General features: G+C 45.2%; 1 protein-coding gene across 2 annotated transcripts; it reads right to left on the bottom strand.

Annotated features, from left to right (window-relative positions):
- Nucleotides 1-4,261: 4,261 nt before the first annotated feature.
- On the bottom strand, nt 4,262-10,260 carry LOC123102092 (protein IQ-DOMAIN 5). Of its 2 annotated transcripts, none has more exons than XM_044523374.1 (7): nt 10,050-10,260; nt 8,969-9,108; nt 7,532-7,732; nt 6,380-6,607; nt 5,758-5,871; nt 5,062-5,566; nt 4,262-4,744 (listed from the first exon to the last, which is right to left on the bottom strand). In XM_044523374.1, exons 2-7 carry the CDS (start codon nt 9,062-9,064, stop codon nt 4,584-4,586), a joined length of 1,305 nt encoding a protein of 434 aa, XP_044379309.1. In that variant the 5' UTR covers nt 9,065-9,108; nt 10,050-10,260; the 3' UTR covers nt 4,262-4,583. The 2 variants fall into 2 exon arrangements, with proteins under 2 accessions (XP_044379309.1, XP_044379310.1); XM_044523375.1 differs by having other exon boundaries at nt 8,981-9,108.
- Between the last annotated feature and the right edge of the window lie 11,470 nt (nt 10,261-21,730).

The raw sequence follows: 21,730 nt of genomic DNA, 5'->3' as shown, positions 1-21,730 counted from the left end.
ACTAGCAAAGCAAAACCAAATAAAACAAGAACCACAAAAATACATTTTAGAAGATACCCAACTTCCATAACTGCTTCCTTGAGTTGGGTTAGGGCCTTCTCGATGCACTCGTTGTTGATCTGTGGAGGAGGAGGCTCGATCTGGCATCCTCCTTTCTTCTTCAAGCCAGAAGTCGATGTTGCTTCCTCCTCACACCTAGTCTCGTGTCTAGCCTCTAATCTAGCAACAAATGCACTTGTCTCATTTACAGCTTCTATACTAGCTAAAAGTGCACGAACATGTACTAAATTTCGCTCTATCAATATATCAATGTACTCTTCTTCCCAATACCAAAACTTGCATCCGTTCTACACAACAAAATTTGAAGTTAGCACAACTAGTTAAATCTAGAGCACAAACCGAAGCTAGAAAAAGCGCATATCCCATCGTTTAAGCACTTGATGAACACCCATCCGGGATGTTCCGGCGTTGTAGACACGCGGCGCACGACCATCCTTGAGCAGTGGTCGCACTTAATGAGTGGCAACGGTGCGCCGGCGAGCTTTTGGGCAAGCACCAAGCCCGGCCGACCGTCATTCGTGTATCTGCCGGCGGACCACCGACGGTGCAGATCCGAGCGGCTAGAGGAGGAGCCATTGCCTGTATGTGGCCTTGCGGCCCTGCCAGGGCCTTCCAGCGAGGTGCCCGGCCAGTCCATGCCGCGGCCCGGCCTCCCACAGCCGGCCGAGCTCAAGACCGACCGGATCCGCCCCAAAACCGGCCGGCGGGTGCGCAAACCAGGTGGCCGTGGTCGCGTCCGAGCCCGGCGCCGAGGGGAAGGGGTTGGGCGAGCTCGCGTCCGAACTGCACGGCTGCAATGGCAGCGGCGGCGGCGGCGGCAGCGACGGGAAGAGTGGAGGGGGTGCGGCCGGAGGGAGGGAGGGGGGCGGATAGAAAAAGACCCGTCTTGTGCCACCGACGGGCGGGCCAGGGGAGGACACGCGCAGACGACTGCGTGTCCGCGTGGTGTCCGTTTCACCCCAAAAGCGGCGCAAGTTTGGGCCGGAAATGGGTCGAAAGCGGACACAAAGCGGACAAAAGTCCGTTTGCTCCCGCGCGCTGGGCCGCCTTTTTTGTCCCTTTTACCCCAAACAGACGGAGCCGGACAGGATAGGGTCGCGCGGTGAAGTTGGCCTAACAGCAGCACCTGCTCCGCCTAAAACAGAATCAATATGTACGTAGTCGCTCACATCATCAGAGCATCGGAAATCAACTAGACATCACCTCCCATAAAAGAGAAATAGACATCACTAAAACCGGCTCTTTTTTCCCTCTCACACAAGCCACGGACAAATAAATTATGCAGACGGAGAAGAAAAGGCGAATTTGGTTGTTCGACGCGGCTGAAATGTGCTCTGGCCCCACTTGTCTGCCAAACGGGGACAACAAGTCAATAGTCCCGTTTGGCTGAAATGTTTTAGCTCGTGATAAACATGCATGCATGCCGCCAGCAGCAACATGCATGCCGCCAACAGAAAAATAATCAATCGGTAGTTCACATCATACGTGGTGTGCTTTCAGCATCGGAGCGTTAGAAATCTGACCGCACTGGTTCTCTTCCTCCCTCTCATCTCGTGAAGGCCACGGACAACAAAGTTGCTATCCGGATTAAAATTCAGATAGGCTCCACTCAAAAAAAGGTATCTCTTCGTTCCACAATACATGTCTTCAATTTGTCAAAATATAGATGTATCTAGACATGTTTTAGTATATAGGTATATTCATTTTTAGACAAATAAAAGTCAAGTATTTTGGAACAGAGGGAGTAGCAGGCAAAGGAGAAAAAAAGGACGAATTTGGTTGCTTGGTGCGGCTCTAATATGGCATGGGCCCACCTGAAAGTTGCATGCTGAACAGCGATAGCAACAAGTCAATAGCCACGAATTTAGGTTTGGCTCATGGTGACAACAGTATTGGGACGAGCGAGTATGTCCAGACTAGCTCGGGCCGTGTGAATTCTGAATGTCTTTGAGATATTTTGTTGATGAAGAGATTGGATGTAATTAATGTCTTCGCGATATTAATATTTTTTTCCAAAAAAAATGTTCAGACTAGCTAGTTTTCAGCTCCACGAAAATCAAGCTCCGATTTATCTATATCATCTCTATACATTGGCGTTCCGACGACCATGAAGAAACTTTTATTTTGCGGGTACCATGACCATGAAGAAACTAGCTAGTTTGAACATTTTTTTTCCGCCAATGTTCATGAAGAAACAATGCACACAAACTGGGCCGATGACAAACGCATCAGATTCTGTTTTGCCAATGTTGTCGTACAAGGAAGGAACAATGCACACCAGCTGGCCCGATGACAAGTAAAGAACGACACCGACGGTCGAGAAGCATCGGGCATCGCCGTACGTACCGTCGGTGGACCGGAGGGCATGCAGAAGTGTCTCTATGTTTTACACTGCTAGTGCCGTGCGCACTCCTCTGAATTCTGAAGATCCTCACATGCACACGTGGACGTAGAGGAGTGCCGTGCGCACTCCTCTGAATTCTTAAAAATTTAGGTTTGGATCATGGGTGAGAATAGTATTGCAACGAGCAAGCATGTCCAAACTAGCTAGTTTTCAGCTCCACGAAAGTACTACTTCCTCCGTTCACTTTTGCAAGTCGTTTCAGTCAACTCCAAATAGACTGTTTTACACATTGTCTGAAATGCTTCAAGGTCTTGTAAAAGTGAACAGAGGGAGTAGTATAAACCAATCAGTCGATTTATCTATATATCATCTCTGCTCTGTACACCGACCTTCCAACGGCCATGAAGAAAATAGGATAGCTATGATGTCGCTCTTATTGCACTGTATTTCACCAAAAATGGCTATGGTCACGGAACCAAAAAGATGTTGATATGTCGCCTTCATGGGCCCTTTTCACATGTTGAACTTGGATCACGGCGATGTCCTGTTGATGGTACTTCCTCATTTTCAAATCATTTGAAGTTTTAATTAATTTTACTAGATTCTTTGGGAAATATATTTTATATTATCGATATAACACACTTTTTCTGTAGATAAGTTTGGCTAGATATGTCATCTCTCTACACTGACCTTCCAACGACCAAGAAAGAACAGGTGGTGTAACTTTGATGTCATTTTAATTTGACAATATATATCTCTTCGAATTATTTGATTACCAAACCAAGAAAGATGTTGACGCGTTGTCTCCATGGCCCTGCACTATCTTTTCACGCATTGAGGCAGCATGTAATGGATCATGGCGATGAGCAGTTAAACTCCACAGCGCTGCAGACTCCACGAGGAAGGATCCACAACAGTATAGAGCTATAGGTTGATATCCCTCTACGATTTTCTTTGATAGATATCAAAGCCACAGTGTGGAATTTCCCTATTGTTTATCGTCGGTAGAAATAAAAAAAATGCAAGCCAGTGAACGTTCATGGCCCATGCAAAAGAACACATTATTCAGCATTACAACAATGGGCCGAGGGAGAAAAAGGCCAGTTTTGGTTGCTTGATGCGGCATTTATATGACCTGGCCCCACCTGTCTGCTGAACAGCGACAACAAGTCCACAGCCACAAATGCTGGATCACGGCAAGCATGTCCAAATTAGCTTGCAGCTCCACAAATACCACCAACACATCAGATCAGATCAATTTATGATTGCCATCTCTGTACACCGACCTTCCAACGAATATACTACTCCCTCCGTCCGTTCCAAAATTCTTGTCTTAGATTTGTCTAGATACAGATATATGACAAAATTCTTGTCTTAGATTTGTCTAGATACGGATGTATGACTAAGACAAGAATTTTGAGACAGAGAAAGTATTATACTAGTTCCTGAGCATATAAGCTTTCAGACTAATTCAGGAGCAAGCAACATGCACGGCTGCATGCTGCAAGTTGCAACAACACATCAGCTTACTTACCACACAGCACGGGCATCCATCAATTAGTCAAAGGCAGGCAGGCATGTTCCAAGCAGCAGGTGGCTTTCAGCCGGGTCCTAAAGTGACCTGCAAATGGGGCTGCATTGGAACCAACCACTGCATGCATGATTGCACCTGGAGACCCATCATCATACTCACACCATCCTGCTTTGGCTTTGCAAAAGCCACCACTTTCATCATGCAAAAATGGTCAGGCATGCAAGATGGGACACGTTGCGACTTATACAAATCCTCCAGAAGAATCTGGGCGGCCTTTCCATGAAGAAAGCAGTGAGCAATATACATGAGGGATACGAAGGATATGCATGGACCCAACCACCACCACTGATGCTGCAGAACATGCCATGTTGCAACATTAAAGCATGGTTTTTCTTACACTGAAGGATGGACAGACACAACTTGCAGATAACATGGTGCTTGCCTCTTCGGTTCTTTCGGAACAGTGGCTTGAAGAAGAAAGCATACACACAGAATGGTAGCTGACGGAAGCATGAGGAAATGCAGGGAGCGTGGCGGCGATCTAGATGCAGGGTTGTTTATTTCTTGGTTTTTATGTACGTGACAGATGGGCATTGCCATGACGACTAAGTTTCTGGATGAAATGGGAGGGAGTGGATTGATTGGTCAGGCCTGTGCCTGGGCCCGCTTCGCGGTTGCGCTGCCAGGGCTCCGACGCTGCTTCGGTTCAGACTTGGACGCTCCTTTCGCCTTGTTCTTGGAACCGACGGGCCGAGCTTTCTCGCTGCTGTTGGCCTGGCCTTTTCTTGCTCCGCCACCGGCAGTTCCTACATATAATACATGCAATGGACGTCAGAAACTGCAGCAGCATCAACTGTTGATACTTTAGCTCAAATGAATGTGAACTAGTACAGCTGAAATGCTTAGCTAAGTAGCAAATGGACATCAGATACTGCTGCGGCATGAGCTGTTAATACTTTGCAAAACGCATGCCAACTACAACTGAAATGCTTAGCTAGTGACAAATGAGCTCTTGAAAAGACACATAGCTTGTGACAGATACAGTTTTGGATAGCTTAAATATCTGAAGTAACAGCGTTGGCGACTCGGGAGGTTAAACTGGCAAAAGAATGCAGATATTTACCGTTGCTAGGAAGGGATAGCCGCTTCTTCGTTGGTGCATTGACTTGTGCTGCTGGCCTTTCTTTCGGATTACTTGTGGACCGCGTAGCCGGATCGGTAGGTTGAGGGCTGACTTCCTCAGAGGTTTGACCCGATGGCTTCGGTTTCAGCTTAGATGATCCCAAAGAAGCAGCGGGTGGCGCAGCCGCAGATTGCCCTGATGAAGAACCACTTGCATCAGAATGTGACTTCTTGTGTTTTGCATCTTTCGTCCCGCTTGAACCATTTGACTGAATGCCAGAAACTGCAACTTTTCCTTTTGGCTTGTTTACATCCCTGTCCCCATTTTCCTCAGCCTCCTTATCGTCGCCAATTGGTACATTCTCTTTGGCATTGCTGTCCAGTAACCTGTTCTCCCACGGACGTACAGCCACCCACCTCTCCACCCAGTTCCGCCCCCACTGGTTCTCATCCGCCTCTGGCCCTTGGACATCTGCAGCTTTCTGTTTCCTGGAACCTGCTTGCCGCTGCAAAAGGAAAGCACAATTAGCAGCCTGCATTGCCAACTTATTATTACATCATTTGTTTTTGTTCTTCTACTTTACTGAAAAAAAAAAACGAAGTTCCCTAAAACCCAGCCAGCAGCTGGACCACTTGAGCACCAGGGCTTCTACGGTTGCTCATACATTTATGGTAGAATGTCATCACTTCAAGTTACCTGGTGTGTTAAAGCATATGCCATTGCTCTTTCCCGCTTAGCGGCAGCTTCTTGCTTTTTCAATGCTTTAGCTTGCATATCTTCCGCCGAGCCAATACCACCACACCAGCGTTCCTGCATCCCATAGTTCAGTAACAATTCTCAAAAGCAAATATGTGAATAAAAACAGAGATTTCAGTCTTTTATGCCAGCTGATGGACAGTTCGTACTTTCTGTTATTAGTGAGCTCTACAGAGAAACCTGAACAGTTTTCCCACAGGAAAACTTGAATTGTTGCATTTGTGATCTGGATATTCTAACTCTACATCTTGATGGCGTAACTGTAAACAAAGTTTTGTTGTGATTGTATTTTCAGTCACAGCTAAAGCTTCTCAATTTCCCGAACTACAAAACTTAATATACTTTGCTGTATGGAAGATTGTAAAGAACAAGAAAAGCGAACAGATTATTTGACAACTCCAATAATATACAAATCTTGGCAAATAACTCTGCTAGGTATATTAACAGAAATCCAGCGAACAGAGCTATATAAAGCTGCCGGCTTGCATTTGCATATATACTGTAAGGAAATCATGAATTGAATAGCCTACATCACACCACCGACTTCTGGGCAGTTTCATACCTCAATTTCTCGAGCTTGATCCTCCTGAGCATTTTGTTCAGGAGCCTTCTTCTGGGGTACCTGACCTTCCAAACCAATACGAACCTGTCTTGCTCTGACACGAGCTTGAGCCTTTACTAGTGATTGCATACACTGAAGTGTTTCTGCTGCTTGCTTTCGTACAGCATGGCCCCTAACGAGGGCCTGGAGTCTAACTAATCCTTTTAATGCCCGTAAAGCTCGCCTAGCCTGATAGTGCAAGCAGAAAATCAAAGTGCTTCACACCACATATCATCAAAAGACTGCCTAGAATTGAGAAATATTAGCAAAAATTGTTTTCAAGTTACTGCTTATTTTGCATATTTTTCACTTAGGTTTTATATCTGATTGGTCCAGCCCTTATAACATGCATTACGAGTTACTAGTGTAGGCGTTGGGCACTTAGGCCTGGATCATCAGAAAATAATCAAAATATAGTGAGTATAGGGACAGGAGTGATCAAGCAACTACAAAGTTTAGTCCCTAATGGAAAAGGCAAAGCCCCAAATGATGAGTTTCTAATGGACAATATCTGTCCTTTAATTCAATTTTAAACTATACTCATCAGTTTCTTTCTCCCACACAGGGATTACGAGTTGGCAATTGGTTCTTTGTCCTCACTATCCTTAGAAGAATTTCTGATGACCACTTCATGAATCTGCAGCAGTTCTAGTTTCCTATTCTAATAATAGTTGCTCCAACTAGATATGCCCCATAGGCGGGTCAGTAAACAACAATCATTTACACCTAGCAAATAACAGTACATCTGGATAATTTCAGTTCAAGACCACAGTAAAATCCAAGAACTTCTTAGGTGTATCCAGTGAGTTGTGGCATTACATGATTGACCAGCACCCAGTAGTAGTTTTGGTCTTCTTTAAGAAGAATATACCAGGACTTCATCATACATAACAAAAGGTATAGAGTTCACATGAATCCCATTTTCCCTTTATTTTCATCCATTGTGATTTTTAAATTAGCACTCAACATTTTGTGGCATTTTCCATGTTGGAGGCATAAAGCAGAATCCTGAGTTGGGACAGTAGATTTATCCACGTTACAAAATGCAATATTTTGCTTGATTTTTTTTAAATCATCAGTAATAACATGGTAATCAAAGAGAGAATATAATACCAAGAATGCTCGAAAGGCTGATTGAATAACTGTTGCAGCCTGATGCTCCTTTGTATTTAGTTCAGTCTCAGATGAAATTGTCTGTGTATTGGTGTCACTAGCCAATGGTTCAATTTGCACTGTGTGTTCTGCAACTGCAAGGGAGCCTTCAGTATCCACAGAATGTTTCCGTTTGTGTAGCAGCTGAGCAGCAGAGCTCCTCTACAATATACAAAGCATAGTCTTGAAGCAATATTTCCATAATTTAAAGACAATAACCAAAGTTAGGAGGATGGCGTGAAAGTAGATGGTAATGCAATGCTGTTAATAAGCACCGCATGCTTAGATGTGGCATTGCACCTATACAGTCAGTTTACAATCAAAGTAAACTGAAAGGCTTCCATCAAAACTTTACTAGAAAGGGAAAAAAAATCAGCGGCAGTGAATTGAGGTTAACAATACTCATGAACTAGAAAAGGACACAAACTAGAGCAGTCAGATTTAAATTATATTATGGAACTTATTAGTTGGTTGGCCCAGAGCTTGTTGTACCATGCGTTAACATTTCAGTTGTCCACCAAATGGTGGATGTGAGGACGACGGAAGCATTATGGTCCTTGACAGCAGCAACTGACAACAAAAGGACTTCAGCAACGTCTTTGCACAACAATGAGTGCTAACATTAGTTACACAATGCATAACTTCTAAGCAATGCTGTAATCTACTTGTTTCAAATTTCTCCTGCATATGACACTTCTGAGTTCTGACAATGAAAAGGAATAGTGGAGGAATAGCCCTTTAGGCCTTAAAGGACATCAGATGATAAAGACATGTCAACAATAACACCACTTTCAGTGAGTTTTGGTAAACCATCTACTTTTCCATCATTCTTGAAGATTCCTCATGTTTGGACAGGACAAGACAAATCCAAATGGAATATATTTTTTAATGCTCACAGAAGGACAAGCAGGAAACAACATGAGCAAAGTATAACATGAGCAAATAGACCCAAACCATTCACTATCACAATATCCAACCATAACGAATACCCCCATTTTCAGTGAGTTTTGGTAAACCATCTATTTTCCATCATTCTTGAAGATTCCACATGTTTGGACAGGACAAGAAAAATCCAAATGAAATATATTTTTTAATGCTCACAAAAGGACAAGCAGGAAACAACATGAGCAAATAGACCCAAACCATTCACTATCACAATATCCAACCATAACGAATACCCCCATTTTCTTACTGGGATGCTGGATAATGAGGCTGCCGCTTTGCTTTGATGTCTTTTGCAGGAGTTGGTGATTTACCTAGCTGTGGTTGTCAATTTATAAGAAGTTGGGATCAAGTGCTAGTATGTTTTTGTCATGTAGTTCATCCTTCGAGATCGAGGATGATTGAGGTCGAGTAATGGAAAGGGGGGAAGCTGGCTCGAAAGAAAATTGTGAATACCCTTTGACTTACTTCTCTGCTGCTTTCGCCATTTTGAGCTTTTCCATGCTTTTTTATCCCAACAAGTGATTTGATCCACTTGGATGAAATACCCATGGTAGCTCCTTTTCGCTCCTAGTGAAGTAGTGATCAGCTAACACCTGCACATCATAACATCATTGTCAAATGATAAGTCCCACCTAATTGAGCAATACAGCGACAGTTGTGGAGAAAGTACATCACCCATACGAATAATTAGAGCAACTTAAGGCAACACTAGTGTTGAAATGTCACTATGGAAGAAAAAAAGTTGAGGAAGTAACAACAACACTGACTTGTCAAAATTAGTTGGTTATTACAGCTAAACTAACAAACAAACTGATCTGTCATCCAGCAAACAGGGGCATCTAGTAGTAATGTAAATGCACATTGACACTTTTTAATCGCTGCACATATCCCCCCCTGAACATAACAAAAGATGAAGGGAAATCTGTACAGCAAGAACAGCTTCAGTAACAATCCTCGCAGATTCTCGCAGAGGAAAGTAACTTTGCTGAATATCCGCACCATGGCAGTACGCAAGCAAGTAGAACGGCAGAAAGTGTACACGAATTAGCAGCCGACACGACGAACAGGAAAAAAGGAGGATAAAATTGCGGCCGACACCAAGAGTTACTGTAAAACTTATGAACTAGACACAAAAAATCCAAACCCGGGGGACTCCCGTGAAGAAATCTCCTGCAGAATGCGAGCAAAATCCTACAGAAGGAACTCTACTGTAGGCTCTCACTGCGCAGAATGTGAGCGTATAATCCCACGGGAGGAACCCTAGCAGGGGAGGAGTTGAATTCCACAGCAACCCAACCCCAAGGCACCAAAAAATCTCGGCCGGAATGCGAGCCGAGTACACGGATTGGGTCATGGGACGACGCAATTTCGAGAATAATAAGCATGCCAATCGACGTAGCCGGAGCCGCAGCAAGAATCGAACTGGCTCCAAGAAAGGTCCTACCAAATCCTGCACACGCCAAGCAGCAAGAAACCTAGAGACAGCATCCATGCTCGAGAGGGGAGAAGGAGGGAGGAGGAAGAGGAGCTCGACCTGGGCAGCGCGGACAAGGGAGGGAGAGAGGGCGGAACCACCACCGACGAGCGAGCGAGCGAGCAGTCCTCCGGTCGCCCTCCGCTCTCTCCGCTCGGGGTAGGATTTCTCTCAGTGCCAACTTCCCCTTTTCCGAACCTTTTTTTCTTTCTTTCTTTGCTATCTTGTCTGCTGTGCGTTTCCTATTCTATTCGCTTCCTTTGGCTTGGATTATTCCCCGAGAATTTCTTTTGCGGGGGTACAGTCCAAAGTTGTTGCGGTTGCCACTTGGCGGTTGGCAGTGCATCCCCTTTCCGTGTAGGTCCTTGTGGTTCTTCATTTTTGCGTGGGAGGTACTACCTCTGTTTTTGTGTGTGTGTGTGTGTGTGTTTTTGGAAAACGAGATGTCATTTGGTTGACACCAAAGCAATTTTTCCATTGAGTCTAGGCTCATTTTTATTTTCCTATGAAATGTGAAGGATGAGAATCAATCCTATGTAGGAATAGGAATCCATTCCTATGAACCAAAGGGATCTAAAGGAAAAATTGTATAAGAATCCTATCCTCTAGAATTCCTATGAAATTCCTCCAAACCAAAGGAGACCTGGAATTGGGGCTCGCACTAACTAGAAATAGGACCTAGATGCACGGGACATGCCCAAACAAAACCAGGAAACTACTGGAAAAGACATTGATACGTCACAAATGTATCTATTATTTTTTATTGTTCCAAGCTATTATGATATCACTTTTGTATACTTTTTATAGCATTTTATATTATTTCTGAACTAACCTATTAATCTAGTGCCTCATGTTAGTTGTTGGTTTCTGCATATTTTTTATTTTATAGAAAATCGATATATATGAAGGTAAAAAATTCTAAGGATTTAATACGGGGTTTTCCATATCATGAAGGCTCTAGAAAGCACCGGAAGGAGACGAGGGGACACACAGGGCCTCCACGCGGACATGGGGTGCGGCCAGGGCCTAGGCCGGGCTACCAGGTCATGTAAGCCCCATGAACACCGCCTTATGTCCATTCTTTCGCCCATAACTCCCATATTTTATGAAACCCTTGCAAGATTTTTCTTTGAATTTTTCCGCTGCCACAAATTTCTATTTCGAGGGGATCCAATCTAGAAGCATGTTCCTGCACTCCGCCAGAGGGAGAATCCACAACGGGAGGCCTCTACATCAACATTGCTGCCTCCATGACCATGCGTGAGTAGTTCCCTTAGGACCTTACACTATTCAAGGATGCTGCTAACGCGACACTACGATCAGAGACCCTTTGACGAAACTATGTGCGATGGATTAATCGCAAACGATGGTGTAAAAAACTCGTCAAAAAGGTGTAAAACATTTGTAATGGCAGAGCCATCAAACACGGTTCAGATTTTAGTTGCGTGTGTGATGCAGGGCACACGGTTAATCCATTCGAACTGTTTACGATGAGACAGAATAACAGAAATAGACAGTCATATCAATGTGTGTGAGATATACGGCATACAGTTCGCTCCGATGAACTGTTTTCTATTAGGGAGTGCAACATAAACGGTTAACTAGATCGTGTGTGATATACGACATACAGCTCACTCGGACGAATTATTTTCAATTAGAGAACACAACAGAAACTGTTCAACTTAATAAGATGGTGTGATATGCGGCATACAGTTTACATTGATACTCTTTGCGATGAGCCATAAGAACACAAATGAGTCGTGTAAACAAGATGTGTGTGATACTTGGCAAACAGCCGACTCGGGTGAGCTGTTTGCGATGAGAAATTACAACACGGACGGTTAATACAGTTAGTTCGTGTGTGATTCTGTGTGTATAAAAAAATTTAAAAAATGCAAACTAGTTGCTTGCGGTGGCTAGGACTCATGTGCGATGATTAGTAAGTTACACATACGTTTCCTTATGTTAACATGTGTGTGAATTTGCAATATGGACAGTTAATATGCAAATGCCTTATGGACATCGGGCACGCACTTAAACTCAATGAACTGTGTACGATACTAATACTTTCCATGAAAATTTAAGAACTTGGGTAACAACATTTGAGTAACACATATATAGTGGTTACACTATTCGACAAAAGGAGGATCTTCGTAACACGATTTTGACAAACCATATGGTCCATATCTACATACTTAACATAGTAACAACTATCACATTTTAAGAGGCTAAGGGCCAACAACCATATGGTCCATATCTACATACTTAACATATTAATAGCTAGCACATTTAAGAGACCGAGGGGCAACAACCACAACTATCCGCTGGAAGCAGCTTGATCACGACAACTCGGCATCTCGTCAATGAAAAGGAAGAGCCCTCCTATGCCTTGGTAGAGCATGAGTAAAATAGTGTATCCAATTTTTCAATACGGATGCATTGCCACGACAAGCGAAAACTTATTAATTTGAATGGTTTATTTCTGCAGGAAATGCAGTACCTTGCAATCACTTTGACGTTATTAGCAGACACGTTATTAGCAGACACAAGTGTAATTGGACCACGCTGGGAAATCGATCCAGGAACTGCTACGGCGGACAATTTCTGTTGAAATGTAGAATAAAAACCAATTGTAACATATCGTTCAAGATATATATAGTTTATGAGCATCAACATTAAAATAAGACTTTTTACCAGCGTTTTGTGCACATAATTGGTCTTGTTCAATGTGTGCACCATAGGTATAATTAATCCCATTCAAAATCTAGCGTTCATATGATGTGCTATCTTTGTCAGATTATCAACAAAGTTTATGACATACTTCAAGTCCTTTCAGTGAAATTTGGTATGCTTAGTAACATACAGATCGTTCACTACGCATCCAACATATTCTACTTAAAAGGTGGAAAGGTATTATTTATTCAGAACATGGCAGAAGAATATATAGTGTGTATAAATTGGTAAATAGAATTTGTTACTGCCTAGGAACGGAGTCGAAAAATGAAATCACAATTGGTTGCTTAAATAGTGATCAATTAGTCAGAACAAATACCCCGATTTTGCTAAGTAATATGACAATATAGAGAAAGTTGAAAGGACACTAACCTCGATCAGACTTTAATTGGCTGATGACGTTGGGGAAGTAAATATCCATGTTAATTAGACCAGGCTGTGGTGCACTGATACGTCCATTTTGCTTCATGTTTCCTTGCTGTTATTCATAATATTTTTATCCATAATAATGCCTTTTGAAGTAATTCTAATGCCTTTTCGCTCATAGTTTACAAGGAACACGCCAAGAGGGAGAATTCTGGCAGCTGGAAATCTGGACCTAGAAAATCTACGCCAGGCCACCTATTCTGCACAACTCCAAATGAGCTAAAACTTTACGGAGAATTTTTATGAATTATTTGAGGAATATTGGAGCCAATAAACACCAGAGGGGGGCCACCAGGTGGGCACAACCCACCTGGGCGTGCCAGGCCCCCCTGGCGCGCCCTGGTGGGTTATGGCCTCCTCGGCCCACCTCCGGTGCCCATCTTCTGGTATATAAGTCATTTTTGTTGGGGAACGCAGTAATTTCAAAAAAATTCCTATGCACACACAAGATCATGGTGATGCATAGCAATGAGAGGGGAGAGTATCATCTACATATCCTTGTAGACCGTAAGCGGAAGCGTTATGACAACGTGGTTGATGTAGTCGTACGTCTTCACGATCGACCGATCTAGTACCGAAGGCATGTCACCTCCACAATCTGCACACGTTCAGCTCGGTGATGTCCCATGAACTCACGATCGCACGATGGCGTGATGACGGTGATGATGTTGCTACCGGAACAGGGTTTCGCCTAAGCACCGTTATGATATAACCGAGGTGGATTATGGTGGAGGGGGGCACCGCACACGGCTAAAGATCAATGATCAACTTGTGTGTCTATGGGTTGCCCCCTCCCTCGTATATAAAGGAGTGGAGGAGGGGGAGGATCGTCCCTCTCTATGGCGCGCCCTAGGGGAGTCCTACTCCCTCCGGGAGTAGGATCCCCCCCCCTTCCAAGTAGGAGTAGGAGAGAAGAAAGGAAGGAGGAGAGAGGGAGGAAGGAAAGGGGGCCGGCCCCCCTCCCAATTCGGATTGGGCTTGGGGGCGCGCCTCCCTCTTATCCCTTCCCTCTCCTCTATTCCACTAAGGCCCAATAAGGCCCATATACTCCCCAGGGGTTCTGGTAACCTCCCGACACTCCGAAAAAATGCCCGAACCACTCGAAACCATTCTGATGTCCAAATATAGGCTTCCAATGTATCAATCTTTGCGTCTCGACCATTCCGAGACTCCTCGTCATGTCCGTGATTAAATCCGGGACTCTGAACTACCTTCGGTACATCAGAACACATAAACTCATAATACCGATCATCACCGAACGTTAAGCGTGCAGACCCTATGAGTTCGAGAACTATGTAGACATGACCGAGACATGTCTCCGGTCAATAACCAATAGCGGAACCTGGATGCTCATATTGGCTCCTACATATTCTATGAAGATCTTTATCGGTCAAACCGCATAACGGCATACGTTGTTCCCTTTGTCATCGGTATTTTACTTGCCCGAGATTCGATCGTTGGTATCTCAATACCTAGTTCAATCTCGTTACCGGCAAGTCTCTTTACTCGTTCTGTAATGCTACATCCCATAACTAACTCATTAGCTACATTTCTTGCAAGGCTTATTGTGATGTACAGTACCAAGAGGGCCCAGAGATACATGTCCGACAATCGGAGTGACAAATCCTAATCTTGATCCATGCCAACTCAACAAACACCATCGAAGACCCCCTGTAGAGCACCTTTATAATCATCCAGTTACGTTGTGATGTTTGGTAGCACACAAAGTGTTCCTCCCGTATTCGGGAGTTGCATGATCTCATAGTCATAGGAACATGTATAGTTATGGAGAAAGCAATAGCAACAAACTAAATGATCATCGTGCTAAGCTAACGGATGGGTCAAGTCAATCACATCATTCTCTAATGATGTGATCCCGTTAATCAAATGACAACTCTTGTCCATGGCTAGGAAACTTAACCATCTTTGATTAATGAGCTAGTCAAGTAGAGGCATACTAGTGACACTTAGTTTGTCTATGTATTCACACATGTACTAAGTTTCCGGTTAATACAATTCTAGCATGAATAATAAACATTTATCATGATATAAGGAAATAAATAAGAACTTTATTATTGCCTCTAGGGCATATTTCCTTCAATTTTGACCTATAAAAAAAAGAGGAGGACTTTCGGGACGAAGCGCCGCCGCCTCGAGGCAGAACTTGGGCAAGAGCACTTTTGCCCTCCAGCGGAGCGATTCTGCTGGGGAACTTCCCTCCCGGAGGGGGAAATCATTGTCATCATCATCACCAACAACTCTCCCATCTTGGGGAGGGCAATCTCCATCAACATCTTCATCAACACCATCTCATATCAAACCCTAGTTCATCTCTTGTATGCAATCTTGTTACCGGAACTATAGATTGTTGCTAGGGGGTGACTAGTAGTGTTGATTACATCTTGTAGTTGATTACTATATGGTTTATTTGGTGGAAGATTATATGTTCAGATCCAATATGCTATTTAATACCCCTCTGATCTTGAGCATGATTATTATTTGTGAGTAGTTACTTTTGTTCTTGAGGTCACGAGAGAAATCATGTTGCAAGTAATCATGTGAATTTGATATGTGTTCGATATTTTGATAGTATGTATGTTGTGATTCCCTTAGTGGTGTCATGTGAATGTCGACTACATGACACTTCACCATATTTGTGCCTAAGGGAATTCATTGTGGAGTAGTAAATAGATGGTGGGTTACGAGAGCGACAGAAACTTAAACACCAGTTTATGCACTATTTCGTAAGGGACCGATTGGACCCTAGAGTTTAATGCTATAGTTAGAATTTATTCTTAATACTTTTCTCGTAGTTGCGGATGCTTGCAGGAGGGTTAATCATAAGTAGGATGTTTGTTCAAGTAAGAATATCACCTAAGCACCGGTCCACCCACATATCAAATTATCAAAGTAGCGAACACAAATCAAACCAACATGATGAAGGTAACTAGATGAAATTCCCGTGTACCCTCAAGAATGCTTTGCTTATTATAAGAGACTGTCTTGGCCTGTCCTTTGCCTCAAAAGGATTGGGCTACCTTGCTGCATACTTGTTACTATTATCGTTACTTGCTCATTACAAATTATCTTGCTATCAACCTACTCGCTACTTACAGTTTCAGCACTTGCAGACATCACCTTACTGAAAACTACTTGTCATTTCCTTCTACTCCTCGTTGGGTTCGACACTCTTACTTATTGAAAAGAGCTACAATTGATCCCCTATACTTGTGGGTCATCAAGACTATTTTCTGGCTCCGTTGCTGGGGAGTGAAGCGCCTTTGGTAAGTGGAATTCGGTAAGAAAATATCTATATAGTGTGCTGAAATTTATTGTCACTTGTTGCTATGGAAAACAATCCTTTGAGGGGTTTGTTCGTGGTATCTTCACCTCGTCAGGAACCACAATTAAATACCCCTCAACCTACTGCACCTACTGAAAATATTGAATATGAAATTCCTTCTGGTATGATGGAACAACTGCTAGCTAATCCTTATGCAGGAGATGGAACTGAACATCCTGATATGCACTTAATATATGTGGAACAAATTTGTGGATTGTTTAAGCTTACAGGTTTACCCGGAGATGAGGTGATGAGAAAGGTTTCCCCTTTATCTTTGAAGGGAAAAGCATTGGCATGGTATAGGCTATGCGATGATATTGGATCATGGAATTGCACTACTGAAATGTGGTATTTTGCCGTGTGCCAGCTGACGGCAAAGAGGTTCTTTGCCGTCCGCTTTGAGGAAGCAGATGACAAAGAAAGTGCTGATGGCAAAAAGGGCATTTGCCAACGGTAAAGCGCTAAAAGGCAGACAACAAAGAGCCAGGTGGGCCCCACAGGGCATGACGATGGCTAGGTCAGCTTCTTTGCCGTCTGCTAGCGGATGGCAAAGAGGTGACTACTTTGCCGACTGCTGGCCGATAGAATGTTCCTCCTTTGCCGTCCGCTAGCGAACGACAAAGAGGAGACGTGGGCCAGCCCTGACAGTCACCCTCTTTGTCGTCGAGCAGACGACAAAGAAGGCCCACTTAACGGGTGGCGCTGTCTCCTCCTCCTCTCTCTTTCTCTCTCCCTCCCGCGCGGCCGCCTCTCTCCTCCTATCGCCGCCACCGCAGTCGCCACCGCCGGCCAGCCCTGCCCCCTGGACCCAGCCCCCGCCGCCGTCCAGCCCTCCCCCCGCCAACAGGAGTGAGGCCGCGGCGGCCGCTCCGCCGCGCCCCGTCGCCGGAGAGGCCTGCGCTGGCCCGCCCCGGAGTCGGACCCCTCCCCGCGGCCCTTGCGCCGGCCCGCCACCATCCAGCCCTTCCCCCTCACGCCAACAGGAACCAGGCCGCGGCGGCCGCCCCGCCACGCCCCGTCGCCGGAGAGGCCTGCGTCGGCCCACCCAGGTGTCGGACCCCTCCCCGCGGCCCCTACGCCGCCCCGCCCCGCTGCCGGACTCCTCCTCGCGGCCCCTGTGCCGCCTCGCCCCACCGCCCGACCTCGCCGGAGTAAGCAGGTTAGTTTTTTTCTTTTGTTTTTTCCTGTTTTTTGTTCTATTTTTTCCTGTTTCGTTTTAGGTTAATGCTAGGTTTAGGTTTAGTTTTGAGTCTTTAGGTTTAGGTTTAGGCTTAGATAAATAGAAGAGGAAGAAGAAAGATGAAAAAAAAGTAGAAGAAGAGGAAAGAAGAAGAAGAAAAGAAGAAGAAGAGGAAAAATGAGAAGAGGAGGAGGAAGAAGAAGAAGAAGAAGAAGAAGAAGAAGAAGAAGAAAAGAAGAAGAGGAAAAAGGGAAGAAGAAGAAGAAGAATAAGAAGAAGAAGAAGAAAAGGAAAAAAGAGAAAAAAGAAGAAGAAAAAGACACCCCGACCCCGACACCCTAACACCACACCCCGACCCCGACCTCGACCCCAACACCCTGACACCCCGACCCCGACACGACACCCCGACACCCTAACACCACACCCCGACCCCGACCACCAACACCCCGACACCCTAAGACCCCGACCACCGACACCCCGACCCCGACCCCAACCACCGACACCCCGACCCCGACCCCGACCCCGACACCTCGACACCCTGACACCCTGACCATCGACACCCCGACCCCGACACCCGACACCCTGACACCACACCCCAACACCCTGACACCACACCCCGACCCTGACACCCTGACACCCCGATCGACCCCGACACCCTGACACCACACCCTGACACCACACCCCGACCCCGACACCCTGAAACCACACCCCGACCCCGATGGGGTCATATATTTGTGAATTATGAGTTAGGTCATATATTTTTCGATTTTTTATGCAAAACATCATATATATATATATATATATATTTGTGTTGATCGGGTGGATTTAAATGTGTAGTTGTTCGTCGCTGCGAGGGTGTGGTGTTTGACGACCTCCCCGTGTGTTCGATGAGCTCCGCCCCTGCGTTCGTTGGTGAGCACAAATGACATCTTCTCCTCTCCCCTTCATTTGCTCTGTTCCGGTCTTCGTGCCGATGAAATTTGCTAGCTATAGGTGTCAATCATCAGTATGCGTAACCACTATGCGTCTCCCATTCGAAAGGGTTACATCTATAAATATGCATGTATTTTCATATTTATAATCATGATTCTTTCTAATTGTCCAATGTTATCCATGGACAGCCCGAGTATGTGTAGATTGGGTTCGTTTTCCCATATGCTCTGCTCCGGATCTGATGCAGATTTCGTCAGTGCCTCCCTGTTGTTCTCCGGGTACACATCCTCTCTGCTTATTGCCGAGACATGTATCAGGAGAACAGCGGGGAGGTGCTACCGAAATTTTGCGTCGAATATGGAGCAAAGCATGGGAAAACGAACCCAATCTACACATACTCGGGTGGGATTAGGACCTATCTTTACCTATTAGCGTGTAGGTTGCATGGACGTAATAAAACTAACAAACTCCATTAACTTATGGATATAGTTTGCTTAATTATGTATATATTTCTTGTGTGTCCAATAGGAAGTCGATATGAGTGATTGTGCGTGGATGTACACCGGTTACACTAGACAGAAAGTGTGGACCGAGGAATGGTTAACAAAAACCAAGGGGTTTGTTAGAGCCGCATTTGCAAATGGCCAGAAATTAAGCTGGTGCCCCTGTGTCCGGTGTGACAACTATAATAAGAGGGACGAGCTTGAAATGAGTAAAGACCTGCAGAAGTTTAGTTTTACGCCTGGTTACACGGTCTAGACATTTCATGGAGAGTCTGCCCAACGTGCCAGAGCCGAGGTGGTTCGTCCTCGCACCGACGAGCATGGTACTGGGATGGAAGATATGGTGCAAGACTTTGATGATGCTCGGGACTCGGACGAGGAGATGGAGGAATCTGCAAAGGCCTTCACTGAAATGTTGGACTCAAAACGTCCACTCCACGAGCACACTTAGCTTTGTCAGCTGGATGCCATCTCACAAATAATGGCTTTGAAGGCTCAATTCAACTTGGGCAGAGAATGCTACGACGCGATGATGACAGTATTCAGACGATTTCTACCCAAAGGCCATGTGCTACCTGCAAACCTGTACCAGTTAGACAAAATCCTCCGTGCTCTTAAGATGCCCTATGAGAAGATACATGCCTGTGAGAAAGGATGTGTCTTATTTAGGCTTCAGTATGAGGACTTGAACTATTGTCTCATTTGCAAGTCTTCCAGGTATGTTGTGGTAGACAACGGTATGGGTGAGAAGACGCAGACCAAAATACCCGTTAATGTTCTTCGGTATATGCCAATAATACCAAGACTTCAATGTATTTTCATGGTCAAAGAGACGGCCAGACAGATGACATGGCACAAAACGGGCAAAAGAACAGAACTAGATGCAAATGGGAATATGATGATGGTGCACACATCGGATGGTGAAGCGTGGAAGCGCTTCGTTGCATTACATAAGAAAAAAAGGCAGATCCAAGGCATCCTCGAGTCGCCATCAGCACGGATGGGTTCAGTGTGTTTGGTCAGGCGACAGCCCCATACAGGCGGCAGAACCAAGTTCTCTATCTACCGTGGGCCTGTCAAAGTGATCCAAATCTCAGTGGTTGGGATGTCGTTTATGAAGTTCCGCCACGTGTTAGACCACCTCCCCCCAATGAAGAGGATTATGAACCTCACATTAACCAAGACAAAGATGACGCAGGAGAATTTTTCCAAGAAACAAGTCTTTCCAAAAAACGTTTCAAGAACCGCTCTACTCCACCCTAGAACATTGAAGTAGACAACGATAGTGAATCCGACTTCACCCCTGAGCCGGAACAAGAAGAACCAGAACAAGAAGAAGTTACTGCTGCAGATGACCTGTCAATGCTTGAACGATTACATAAAGGAGGCGTTCCACATGTTAACGCATTTATTGATGATGAGCACGTCACTGATAGTAATGATGATGATGCATTTAATGATCCCGGAGCATATATAGACGATTCAGAGTAATATTAGTAATGTGAGGTATTCAATTTTTTATTATGTTCATGATGATGATACACTTAAATTATATACATATTATTCATGTCAGGTATTCAAATTTTTTATGTTGTACTAATTTTGTTTACTTTTTGTCATTGCAGGTGTTGACAGGATGGTGGGCAAGGGTCTAGAGCGCCCCGAGCCTCCGGCGAGCGCTACTGGGAGGGGTGGTTCCATTATTCCACCGCAGCCCCTCCGGAGAGCGTCGCTAGATAGTATGCAGATAGCAGCGGCGGGCGCTTCTTCTTCGGCTGGGAGAGGTCGGGGGAGGACGAAGAAGGCTGCTAGAGATGGACGTGGCAGCGGGAGAAGTAGGAAGGCTGGTACGCCTTACTCGCCGCCACCCCCAGCTGATTCACCCGACCACAGGACTGCTCCATCTGACGTGGACCCGTCTCGGACTCTGGTCCATGAGCCTCCGGTCGCCGATCCTTCGCCCCACCAGACTCGGGACGCCGATCCTTCGCCCCACCAGACTTGTGTCGCCGATCCTTTACCCCACCAGACTTGTGTCGCCGATCCTTCGCCCCACGTGATTCCGTCCCAGAGTCTTCGTCCCAGAAGACTCCGGTCTCGGAGTCTTCTTCCCATGAGACTCTGGAGGCTAGTGGCCCTACTGATGGTAGCGAGGACACATTTTCTGATGATAGCTACATCGACGATGAGCTGGTTGAGAAGGGCAAGAAGGTCTACCAGCATGGCGGTACAAAGCTCCCGCCCGTGCTGACGACCCCCAACCAGAGGTGGTTGATTGCGCCTAATGGGTTGAAGTAAGTGCATTTACTCTTTTTTAACCTTTTGCCTTCATGTTTCTTCAAATTAATATCTAATGCGTTGGACTTGTCATACTGCAGGGGCTGGGTACACCCCATAGTGTCTGCAGGCCCAACCAGATCCTTGGTGTGCTTTGCCGGTAGCACTTCCCTGGGTAGGTCATGTTGCCCGGTGAGGGTCAGGTTCCACAGCTAGCACTGAGCTGGGAGCTATACTTGGTTGCCCCGGCCCCGCCGGAGGAGATGGTTGCCGGTGTCTTGTGCGAGACGGTGGCCAACATTGTGTTCCATCGGTTTTGGGTAATTTCTCCTTTACAGAATTAAAA

The sequence above is a fragment of the Triticum aestivum genome, chromosome 5A (genome assembly GCF_018294505.1).
Source record: "Triticum aestivum cultivar Chinese Spring chromosome 5A, IWGSC CS RefSeq v2.1, whole genome shotgun sequence".
Taxonomy (NCBI): Eukaryota; Viridiplantae; Streptophyta; class Magnoliopsida; order Poales; family Poaceae; genus Triticum; species Triticum aestivum.
The sequence above is the reverse complement of the archived record's forward strand: the minus strand, read 5'-3'. Positions and strand labels throughout refer to the sequence as shown.

What these genes read in the sequence shown, in the direction of transcription:
- LOC123102092 (XM_044523374.1), bottom strand. Translation starts at nt 9,064, where the DNA reads ATGGGTATTTCATCCAAGTGGATCAAATCACTTGTTGGGATAAAAAAG. An exon ending in CATATGCTTTAACACACCAG is followed by an intron (nt 5,567 to 5,757) that starts GTAACTTGAAGT and finishes TTCCTTTTGCAG; the next exon opens with CGGCAAGCAGGTTCCAGGAA. An exon ending in GCTATCCCTTCCTAGCAACG is followed by an intron (nt 4,745 to 5,061) that starts GTAAATATCTGC and finishes TATTATATGTAG; the next exon opens with GAACTGCCGGTGGCGGAGCA.